The 12,207-nt window shown below is 38.1% G+C and overlaps 1 protein-coding gene across 1 annotated transcript in view; it reads right to left on the minus strand.

The window, feature by feature from the left end:
• Positions 1–12,207, minus strand: part of mmp17a (matrix metallopeptidase 17a) — an 80,678-nt gene that overhangs the window by 12,536 nt on the left and 55,935 nt on the right. Inside the window, exons 5-7 of the mRNA XM_056404407.1 lie at positions 9,615–9,901; positions 1,365–1,541; positions 534–636 (exon numbers count right to left, since the gene is read on the minus strand). Of these exons, the coding sequence (XP_056260382.1) occupies positions 534–636; positions 1,365–1,541; positions 9,615–9,901 (567 nt within the window). The remainder of the gene's footprint in view (positions 1–533; positions 637–1,364; positions 1,542–9,614; positions 9,902–12,207) is intronic.

The following is a 12,207-nucleotide window of genomic DNA, read 5'->3' on the forward strand; positions in this document are numbered from 1 at the left end:
CTGCAGATGCCATGGGTTGAGTACTTCAACTAATTTGATAAAATAAAAATTATGATATGATTCCATTTCTTAATTAAAGCAATTTAGTTATTTTACAAAAAAGTATGACATTTTTTAAAAATAATAGTTGAACAACATCTATTTTAATGAATTCAAATGAACACAATTGGACCATGACAGGTTGTGTACTTCAGTTGAACTGGCAGGGCTCTGGGGGTACATCTAACAAAAAAGGTTGGGAGCTACAATCCCAGAGGCTCCACACAGCAGCATTTAGGGTCAGTTAGAGGGTGTTTAACTTTGCCTGTCTGTAGGGCACATCTATTACAGCCTCTGCTCCGACATATTTACTAAGGCAGCGGACACCTGAGGGAGCTTGGAAAACAATGAACCATGAGTGTGTGTGTTTGAGAAGACCAGAAAAGAAGAGAGAGAAAAGAGGAGAGGATGAAACATTATGGATTAAGAGGCTGAATGTGTTGTGTTGTATGTGATTACCAGAACAGTTGCAATAAAAAGACACCACAACTTACAAGAGGGTGGATCTGTTTTCAGGAAGGTCCAGCAGGACGGGAGGTTCAGCTGTCTGGGAGGGGTTGACTGGTCGATTGGTGTGGGACACAGAGTCTCTGACACCTAGGGAGGATATGTGATTAAAGATCAGATGAACATACAAAAGACAAGACAATCAATTGTATATAATTTCTTATCATTGTTAATTTTGATTTGGGTCTTGTACCATGCACTTTGAAGACATAAACCAGGGCTATGACAAACTTGTGTTGGGTATCTTTTAAACATTTTTTTGTCATTCCAATTGACAAAAAAACAAAACAAAAAAACAATTGATCTATTAATCAGAAAGCTAAACAATGGACGTTCTGCAGGAGGAGCTGGCAAACATTGCTATGGAGGGGGATGTCTGGGCTACCTTGCTCAGCCTGCTGCCACTGTGACCTCACTCCGGATGAGTGGCATTAAATAGATGGATGGATGGAGCTCAGTTACATCCTCTTTGGTATTATAATATACATTTCTTTTACTGTTCCACAGTACAGCAGTTTTGTTTTAGTGTCTATGTTTAATTCAATTCATCTCCTCTCTTGCAGTCCTGTCCCTCAGCATTCTTTCCTGCAATTCATTCTTGCCTTTGTGATCATTAGTCTCTCCCCCGCACACTGCTACTCTCTTTACCAGGCAATGGTGTGATAAGGTCATATGCCATAAAGAGGTCCAATTAACTCCACCCGTGTTTTCATTAATCAATAACCCTGCTCTACAGAGCTCATCAATTCTTCTCTCTCTCCCTTTCTGCCCCACACACACACACACACACAGAGCAGTGGATGGACGTTGCATCGTACCGTAGAGCTGCCAGACGCGGACCTTGTCTTCATAAGGTAGGTCGTATTTCAGAGGGTCTCCTACAGGACCCTGGTAGTACGGTCTCATGATGGACTCCATGGCTGAGGTGTGGACCAGGCCGATGGCGTGACCGAACTCATGGACTGCAACAGCAAACAGGTCCATGCCGTGGGAGTCTGAAGAGAGAAAAGACAGAGAGATAACTCATCTTCAAGCTTTTTAAAGGACCAGTTTGTAGGATTTAGTGGCATCAGGCTGTGACACTGTAGACTGCAACCAAGAATACTCTCTCCCCACTCCCTTTACAGCAGGTAGGAGAACCTATGGTGGCCTTCAGGAAAATAAAAATGTCTCTAGAGCCGTGGCTTGGTTTGTCCGCTCTGGGCTACTTTAGTTTTTAGCGTTGCAACATGGTGGGCTCATGGCTGTTTAAAAGTTTAATAAGGACTAATAAGGACGATGTACCATACGGTAGATGGACAGAAGAAGAAGCACAACTAGTCAAGTGCTATTCTTTTCATTTGGTGGAAGAGGACCTGCTCCCTATGTAGATATGAAGGGTTCCCTAACGAAAACACAGCAATTCTTTGTTGATGATAATTATGAACATTATATTCCATTTCTGCCAACAAAGCCAACAAATCCTACGCACTGGTCCTTTAACACTATGCTTTTATAAGTCTTATTTTATTTGAGGGGATGGATATATGGAACATGATTATACTCAAGTTGAAACTGTATTTTACAAAGCAACACCATAGATCTAATGTTTCTTTTTATTTTGTTTTTGTTACATTACAATTTGTTTTCAGGAATTTTTTTCCTGTTCAGTAATACTGTTCATGTGACATTTGTCTTTATCCAATAGTAGCTACTGTATGTACCATTGTCTTTAAAAATAAATATTAAATCAATAACTAAATGAAATGTTCCTTGGACTTGGAACGGGAATAAAACAGGAAGACACACACCCTCCATTATGAAATGGAGTAATTTACGAGAGCAGTCAATTCAATCAAAGAAGCACACAATACTGCACACAGCATCATTTTCTTCCCTGCAATCATTGCTGACCGGAATGGTCGGAAATTACTTAATTCAAAATCTTAGACACATCTCTTCCATTGCTTTCATCATTTCAAAATGAACTAGCATCCTTTTGGGCAGGAAGAGGAAATAAAAAGGTTTTCACTTTGAACTCATGACACAGCATTACACCATCTCTCTCTCTCTCTCTCTCTCTCTCTCTATATATATATATATATATATATACTGTATATATATATATATATATATGTATATGTATCACCAAGAGCTGTCACAATGTCAGATTTTTACTACACAATTATCATGGCCATAAGAATAAGATAATAAGATATATATAGAAAATTAAAAAAATAAAATAAAAAAAATAATAATGACGCTTTAACTTTGTTTACTCTGTGTTTTGTGTTTTTTTTGGCAAATGAATTAGACTCAAATACGAGTGTAGGGAGCTGGTAAGAGAGTCTGCAACCATAACTGTAGAAAAGCAAACGAAAAGAACAATTACACTTTATGTAATTGAGAAGGCAACCAGATGAACTGATAAACAAAAAATACACAAGACCATAGATCTGCCATCATGTTATTATATGTGCATTATTAACATGATATCAATATTTTATTTTTTAAATATCATGGTTAATATTGGTACATCACGACACCCCTAATATCACCATATCACCAGATATTTTTAGTTCAACCGTCTCAGCTCCAGATTTTGACAGCGATCTCTTTGCTGCTTAAAGTTTGTGAGCTTTGTAGGACCAACGTGACCCATGTTTAAATGTTTATCTCTTTTATAAGTGAACTCTGTAAGTTGTAAGTTAACAGGGATGTCAGACATCTCTGGTGGCTTTGAGTGCTGTTAGGTGTGAGGTGTAGTGAGATAACTGTGGGAATACTTCTCTGTCCCTTGGCTGCCAATCAAAGCCTGAGCGTGGAAAGACACCTCAAGAGCATGCATGCTGTTAAGGCACATTCCCCTTGATGTTCAACTAAAAAAGAAAAGGCAAAGCCTCCCAAAACTCCTTGTCTGGCTCTGCTAAGCAAGACAAAACCTAGGGCTTGGAGATTTAGATTTGCAAAAATGTGAGTGGTAGCGTGTCAAGCCAAGCTAGCTTAGAGTTCTTCGGTGGCTGGGCTCAAGTCTGCATTCAGTTAACCTTATGTTGGGAACATCTCAGTGCTACGCTCTGTCAAAAGACAAAGGACAATTGGAGACATGCACTTGTGCTTACAACACCTGGGGTATTCAGAGGCTAAACGCCAGCTGTAATCTACAGGAGCACAAGGTGCAGAGAGGAAAGGTGGATCAAAGGAGGGATCGAGGGAGGGAGAACAAGGATTCAGAACAAAGTAGGTACTGTCGTCGTATTTACAGTCTGTCTGAGGTGGACAGAAAGAAAATCCCAATGCCTGCAGACAAAGTCAGAGCTGAGAGATTTGGGTGGATAAATGAGACTGATTGAGTTAGACACCCATGGCAGAAAGACAGAGAGCAGGAAAGAGAGAGAGAGAGAGAGAGAGAGACATAAAGAAAGCTTTAGTGTTAATGGACAGGAGCAAAATGATATTGCTGCATTGTAGAGGGCACAACCAGTAACACATATACAACTAACAGACCTGTTTCCAGTGTGTCATAAGTTATTGTATTAAAAAATCTCATTACTTTGAAACACAGTTAATACAATATATAAAATGCTGTCACTACCTTGAATATAGCATGATGTATCCTGGATGCTACAAACATAGCCTGTAGCATTTGGTTAAAAGTTTAATAAGGACGGTGTACCATACGGTAGAGGGAAAGAAGCAGGAGCACAACTAGCCGAGGGCAATTCTTTTCATTTGATGTGAATCTCTGTAGCTTTGTGACCTTGCATTACCTTGTGCTGTAATGACTCCGGAATCAATATTTTTATCAGAATTTTTCAGGTTTCAAATTTTTTTAAACTATGCTCAGGTTTAAACAACATACTCTCTTGATTTGTTCACGAGCATGTAGGTGAAATTAAGAGAGGATGATGATACAGCGGTCCCCTTTGTTGATATCACAGGTCTGGAAATATGATGTATTTCATAATTCAAAAGATGAAGCAAAGCTTAATTTGAGTAAAGCTGCTCGCAAAGTCACAGCTGTTAAATTAAAATATTGCATTTTGTAGTGACACGAGATGGCAGCTTCAACTGACAATATTTTGGAATTAAATTTATCTACGACAAATATTGATTTTAAGACTTAATCGTAGTGCAAATGGCCAAGGATAAACATTAAGGAGTCTTAAGTTTTATGGAAGAACTGTTCACGCAGGAGAACTGACATATTGATTGAGCTCTTCCTTGCGAGACTCAAATCATTTCATGAACTCCCTAAAAATCAATTCTGGCGATACCTGCTCCCACAGCTGACCTACATATTTTGTGCTGCTTTTTTTTCTTTCTTTCTTTTAAAGCATGATGATGCAATTATCCATATGTACTAGAGTGGAAAGTATAGGTAAGCCTTAATTTTATTCCATGTTCCTGCAGAGCTCACACTCTAGCCCTTACTCACAAATGGGAGGCTGCTCCTGACATAAATTTTCCTGAGGAGGAATGGACCTTTTTTCACCTAGAAATATGTGGGAAAATGTGTCCAGAGAAATCAAAGTTAGACTTCTGAAATATTTATCAAAGTTTATTGAACTCCATCAAGGCTCCAAATAGTGAAACTACAACTGAAATCAGACTGGAGTTACGGTATCTTAAATTTGGAAAGAACTGTGACCAATATATATTGGACAGGATATTTTATAGTTGAAAAATGAACTTGTAGGTGCTCTCTGTTGGACAAATTATGTAATTTGTCCACAAAATTACCTCAATCATATGATTGAGGTAATTTTGTTGCCAGTATTGCCATTACATTCGGAGTCTCTGTGTTGCAATTTCTTGTTACTTATCCACCGACACACAGGCAGATAATTGCCCGATAATATCCCTGCTGCCAGTGTATTGGTCAGGCTCTGTTAAATTAAATGCAACTTTCCCCTTTCACCTGGTGTGTATGTGTTTGGAGACAACTCCCATCTGTGATTTTGGCCTGCCCAAGGCAAAGTGGATACAAAGAGCTATTATGTCATGTTGAAAATTAATTGAAAGGAATGGAAGTCTGCACCAGCTCCTTTTGTGAATATTTAGTGTGTTAAATTAGGCAAGTTGGCAGCTCTAGAAAAATTGTCCTTCAATACACCTCAAAAATAAACCTCAATACAAAACAAGAGGTGTGGGACTGTCACATCTATGGTCCAAATTTGATTATTATCATTTTCAGTTTGTAACAATAAGCAACAGTCAACATGCAGCCACATCTGGCTCTAAACCATCAAAGGGCAAACACAGGGGAAGAAGAAAAAAAATGCAGCATGTTGTTTTCCCCGACCAACACACTCTGGAAGCATGCCTGTAAGGTGCAGCATGTTGTGATAAACAGAAATGCTGCAGCCAACACACAATGAAGACAAAATAATGATTCTTTAGTGAAAAAACATTTTTTTTTTTAAATGTTTTTTAAAATTCAGGATGAATCAACTGTTCTTCACGGTCCAGTATTATAAAAGTGACCAGAATTCACTGAAACTATTTCACCATGAAATTACATTTGAAACATTTTTAATCGTCTCTTTAAAGCTGCTATAATCAATATTTTGATATTACCACTGGATCATATGACTACTTTCATATGACAAGGGTGGCTGTACTGTAGGGTTGTAGTGATGAACTCACAGAGAATTATCACCTGGGCTTTTTAGCATTTTTGTTTTGGTTTTACGGCAACAGCCTCACTTCTCTCATCAGCATCATTTTCGGCTGCAGGAGGTCTTTGTTTTCAGTGAAAAGCTCAAAGGTCCACTGTACACTACCTGCTCAACAGCACACAGCACCCAGACAAAGCTACTGACAAGCAGGTGAACATAGAGGAGAATTTAAAGGTGCTGTTTGTAAGTTTAGCCATTGCTACATCGCCAACATTACAGTAGCAGCTGTTAACTTACCAGTCTTGGCAAGAGCTTCAGCCATCATTGCGTTAACAGGACAAGAGGTTATGATACGCCCTCTGAACAGCACTACTTCTTCAGGACAGCCTGGACGCTATATTGACTTGGTATCAGAAAGTGATGGGGTAGTCAGACAAGTCTACCTGGGTAGCAGCAGAGTAATTTCCGTAGAAGAAAAGTGACAGAAATAGAAGCAAAACAAGAGGGTTGCTTTCTAATGCTGGACACAGCTCTTGGTGAGTAAAGGAATGAAGTTTGATGCTGAACTTGCAAGATTTCTTCTAGACTGGTAAGTAAACAGCTATTAATGCTAACGTTGGCTATGTAGCAACAACAAAACTTTAAAAAAGCTAATTTAACAACTAAAGATCCAAATATTTTCTTCAGGAGTTGTTGGAGACATGGAACATGGTAACGTGTCATATCAACTTTATCATGGTCTTGTGTTTATAGATCATTTCTGTGCTATACTCCCCAAGTAGCCAAAAAATTTGTTAATGCAGGTTTAAGAAACAGAGAATGGGAAATTGGACGATTATTATCACAGTATAAAAAGCTGCACAAATAACACAGCTTGTAGGTGCCACTTGCTGCACGTCACTTATTTAATTTATCTCATAAACTGCATCACTAGCGCTGTGAAATGACTTGAATTTCAGACTGAATCGTTTGAATACCACATTGCTTTAGAGTTACACAGTTAATTATTAGAGAGCACTAGACAAAAAGAGAATATTTGAAATTCTATAATTAGTGAAGACTTCATTAGCCTAAAGGTGAGTCCCAAATTGCTAAAGGCATACTAGACAATCTCAAAGTACAAGAGTATGAGAATGATCATAAGGGCAGAGGCAAAACTTTCAAGGAGAGGATCAATACCTTGTTTTTACAGCGTAGAAATAATGTTGTCTCTAGTATAATCTGTATCTAAAATCACATAAACCCTAATTCTGTGCTAAAAGAATGATACAAAAATCAAAGGCAGCAGTAAACAACAAAGGGCTGTTTTTATTGCCATTGATTGGACTAAGAAACAAGCTCTAGTGCCTTTGCCGACTATAGATGAAAGATGAAAGAAGAAAAAGTCTGATGTGTTTTATTTGGTGTAGATTTCACCCTTCATCGAGGTGAGTGAAAGAAGTAGCCTTGAAAGCAGAAACATCTAACAAGGTAAGATGATTGACAGCCTGCATCTTTTCATTCTCGCTCAAAGTGCCTTGTTTTTAACACTGGTGCTGTATTCATCAGACTGTCACCACTGTTCAGCTATTTATTACTTTTTATTTGTTGTATTTCTCTGTTTAAATCAACATTTCTCTATGTTGGAAATTCTGTTGTTTGTAGAGGGAAATACATTGGCATCATGAAAATAAGAAAACACCCCTGAACCCTCCCTCCTACACTGCCCTGTTCCCATTAACCAAACTTTCATCTACGCAGGCAGTGCTACTACAGCATCATGCCATCATGTCATGCCACTGCTGCGGCCTGCTGGGACATCTAATTGGAGCAGATTGAGCCACCGTAACATATGGTTCACAGCTTTAACAGCTCAGAAGCAAAGAATGGAAATGAATACAGGTCGTGGTTGTATCACAGAGTCACCAGCTGGTACAGTCAGCATCATCCGCACCCCTGCTACAAGCTTTAAGTTCCAGCTGTAGGAGGACAGCACGGTGAGCGGTGTTTCTGTGTATCATATGTTTCCCCCTGTTTCCAGTGTTTGTGTAAGCTGTTTGTGAATGGTATTAATCTTCATCCAAATCTTGGCAGGAAAGCTAATTATCAAGAATGTCAAACTTTTCCTTTAGGTAAAAGTCTAAGATTATTCCATTAGTCAATTTAAAAATTGAGTGTAAGTGTTAGCAACAAAATAAACATGTGTATTAAAGGTTAAAGTACTATATTATAATATATTATATTACTGTATATTAGTAGGTTATTTTTCTGACTCGTTCATGTGTAAGAGGCTTTTTTATGTTGTAGCTGCTTGAAGCTGATTTGAACCAGTTTATAGTTCAATCTGAGCTATAAAATATAATATAAAAGAGTGGCGTAACTAGTAAATACAGCTGTGAAAAAAGAGCATATAAGAGCAAATATTTCTCTCGAAAATCAAGTAGAGTGGAAGTAAAAAGTAGTACATAATTGGAAATATTAGAGTTGAATACAAGTACTTCAAAATTGTACTTGAGTAAAATACTTGACTAGATGATTTTCCACCACTGTTTCTGACTATAAAGCGCGACTGATATTTCTGCACAGTGTGTCCGCAACTCTGTAAATCTCATCACCACGTCATTGTGTCCAAATCCTTCTTTTATCGATCATCATTAGAGCAGCTGTTAGTTGACATCACAGATTATAGTGCTGCTTCGAGGTCTCGGAGAGACATTTTCCTTTCAGCTTTTCATTGCCATAAATCAAAGGAAACACTATTCTTTAAAAAAAAAAAAAAAAAAAAAAAAAATTATCACTCAAATATTGTCCTTTTCTCTCTTTATTTTTCTTCCAAATCCTTCATCTGTTAAGAGATTTAAAAGACTCAAATGTTGTGAAAACCTTCTGGCATAATTCAACAATCAGGTGAGATCTATATAAGTCAGCAATAAAATCCCATTTCTTGTGTTAATTTCTAAAAAGACAAGACTTCACGGGTATCAGGCATATTAGAGTGTATTATTTGTTTATGGCAGTTGGAGGAAATGAAAGGATGCCTTCTTTGCCTCCTAATAAGCTTGTGATAACAATTACCGCTACTTTAGTCACTACTCTGAGTCCTGTATCTGAAGCCATGTTATATTGATAGTTCTAACACATTAAATATTAATTACAGAATCTGGAACATGAACAAAGGGTGGAAGCGCAGCTTGGCTTCAAAATACAGTCAGCGTTCTAGTTTTGGATATAGAAACCTTGCCGAGCATGGCAATTCAAAACAGTGTTCAGGCTCTTTTCATTTTCTAGACGCTGACTGTTTAAATCTCCTCATTTTATAGTGCTCTGGGAGTCTCTGAGAAATGTTTTGGTGACATGTTTCCCAGAATATCACTGCATATCCATTCTCCCACATCACCCTTCCAAATCTGTCTTTCACTAATTAATATAATACATGCATATTCAAGTGCATGTGTACAGCACTTAACATTTACAAGAGAAGTTCCTCACCTGGTGATCTGAAGGTCCACGCCTCATCATCATCAAAGTGTGTATCCCCGGCTGTGAACCTCTCTCCGGGGAAAAATGCATGTGCCACAGTGCCCCCTGGCCCGTCAAAGGGATATCCATCATTGTGGTCGGCCTTAGTGAAGTCGATTTGAATATCTGCGTCACTGCCGGCAACCTCGTGGAAGTTAAGAGGAGCGATGTCGCTCCAGACCTTCAAGGCGTAGTACATCAGGGCTCGAACAGTATCCCTGCCCAATAAGGCTGAATCCTTAGGGAAGGTCCTCACTCTGAGATAAGGAGGGGAAAGAAAAGGATTGGGGATTATTAGGTGGCAGATTTCAGTCTCAGGTGTGTCAGCCATGTAGTAGTTTTCAGCAAATTCACCTTTAGATCTTTTTACATGTATTTTTACGTGTAACCTGAGGAAAATAAATCTTTAAAAATACCTACCAAACACGTTAAGTAATATATCTAACTGAACCCAAATTTTACTAGCGAAGTAAAACAAATAAATAAAAACACCCACAATCCTCACACTGCCATTGTTAGACAGGCTATAAAAAAAACTTTTCTTTTGTCCATTCAGGTTGTATCTTTCAGGAGTTATGACAACAATTTTGATTACTTTGGTGAAGCATTGGGGCCCTTTGTAGTGCAGTACAATTTAAAGAGAATAGAATAGAATAGACAGTTTTTTGCCACCAATAGAGGTGACTCTTTCCATCAGATTTTTAGTCCAGTTTTTGACATAGCTGATAACAACAAATTGGCTGGAAAACTGACTCTGGCTTACTGATGCAGTTTTTAGCTAGAAAAAAAATAGTTCCTTCTATGAAGACCTTTCTCTTTTGTATTTAGGAAGACAGATAGGAAGTTTCAAAGAAATTCTTTTACCTTGAAAATGGCAGTGACAGCTTGTTTTACTCTCTGCTTTATTCATTTATTTATCAGGGAGACCATACATTAATTAACATTATGATAATTTTCAACTGAAAGTCCCTGGGCAGTGTTGTACATGTGATGCTTTTACAATAAATGGACACATTTTTGGGTTATATATTTAATCTTCCGTTTCATTTTTATCTCAAAGATTGTGATCTAGATAACAGAAAATAAGACAATGATCTAATTTGTTTACATTCACAGCAGACCTGTCTACTACTTATGGACAAATTATTACTCATAATACACTATGGAAAGCGGCTGCTGGTCTTTGATCAGCCTCAAAGGACACTTCACTCCGCTGCTCATTGACCTCCACTGGCTGCCTGAATCAAATTCAAGTCACTAATCGCTGCCTTCAGAGTAGCTTCAGGGTCTGCACTCATCTACTACTTTAACTCAATCATACAGGCTTATGCTCCTTCTCGGCCACTTCCTCCAAGGAATATTGTCTGGCAATGCCATCCCTACACACAAGAAAATCTGAGTCCAGTTGTTTGTGGTTCCCTGATGGTTGAACGAGCTACCGAATGCTATCATAGCAGAGGCGTCCCTCTCTGTCTTCAAGAATCTCTTGAAGACTCATCTCCTCAGAGGGCAGCTCCTCTCCTAACACCTCTATCACCCTGACATGCCTAACTAGCACTTACATTGCACTTTCATGGCCTTCTTTACCTGATCTGCTTGCACTTTGTGTTATTGAACAGAAGAAGCACTGAAGCTTTAGTGTTGTCCCTCACTTGGAAGTCGCTTTGAATGCAAGTATAAATAGTAACACAGACTAGAAAAATGGCTCATAGAAAAAATACCAACTCATCATATGTCTGAGCCCAGGCAGAAACTCAAAGACCCCTTAGGTCTTTCCATAGCTTCAATATGATACAGTCCTTTGTTGGCATAAAAATGTGGACATACCTAGTACAGTAGAGTTTTAAGGTACTTGAACATTTCCATTTGATGTGACTTAGGAATATTACAACTACAGTTCTGATGGAAATGTTGTACTTTTTATTACTCCACTACATTTATTTGACATCCATAGTAACTATTTATAGCTACTTGGCAGATCAAAGTTTTACATACCAAACATACTGTATGACTGTCTTATAAAACATTATACACTGCTACATATTGGACTACCCTATAATATAATATAAAGCAGGCATGCACTGATCTGAACTCATTGGTATAAAAACTGCAATACCGAAAAACATCAAACACAATAATCAGTGGTAATAATCATTTCATAAGTATAATGTGACACTCAACGGGCCATTCTGTCCTTAGGGAGAACTTTTAATTGTGAGACTTAAACACGTTTGCTGCTATTGTTTAATACAAGTACCGAATAGATGGTAAAAGTAAAGTTGGGTAATGCTGCTTTTACTTAAGAGATTTCATCCACCTCTGATTGAAAGTGAAGTATTGCATGACCAAAACAAAGGGGTCATTCCAAACTAATATATCACAGTTAATATTTGCCATCCTGACTGAACCACTGTTGTCAACATGCCCTATTAAGCAGAAAAGTGATGAAACATCTACTTTCTGTGCCAGGTTATCTGTTATCTGCAGCTGAACTTCATGTAAAAAAAGATAACAATGCTTTATGTAATCCATTAAACTCCACTGCAAAGATAAATAAATATCC

The sequence above is a fragment of the Seriola aureovittata genome, chromosome 18, assembly GCF_021018895.1.
Source record: "Seriola aureovittata isolate HTS-2021-v1 ecotype China chromosome 18, ASM2101889v1, whole genome shotgun sequence".
Taxonomy (NCBI): domain Eukaryota; kingdom Metazoa; phylum Chordata; class Actinopteri; order Carangiformes; family Carangidae; genus Seriola; species Seriola aureovittata.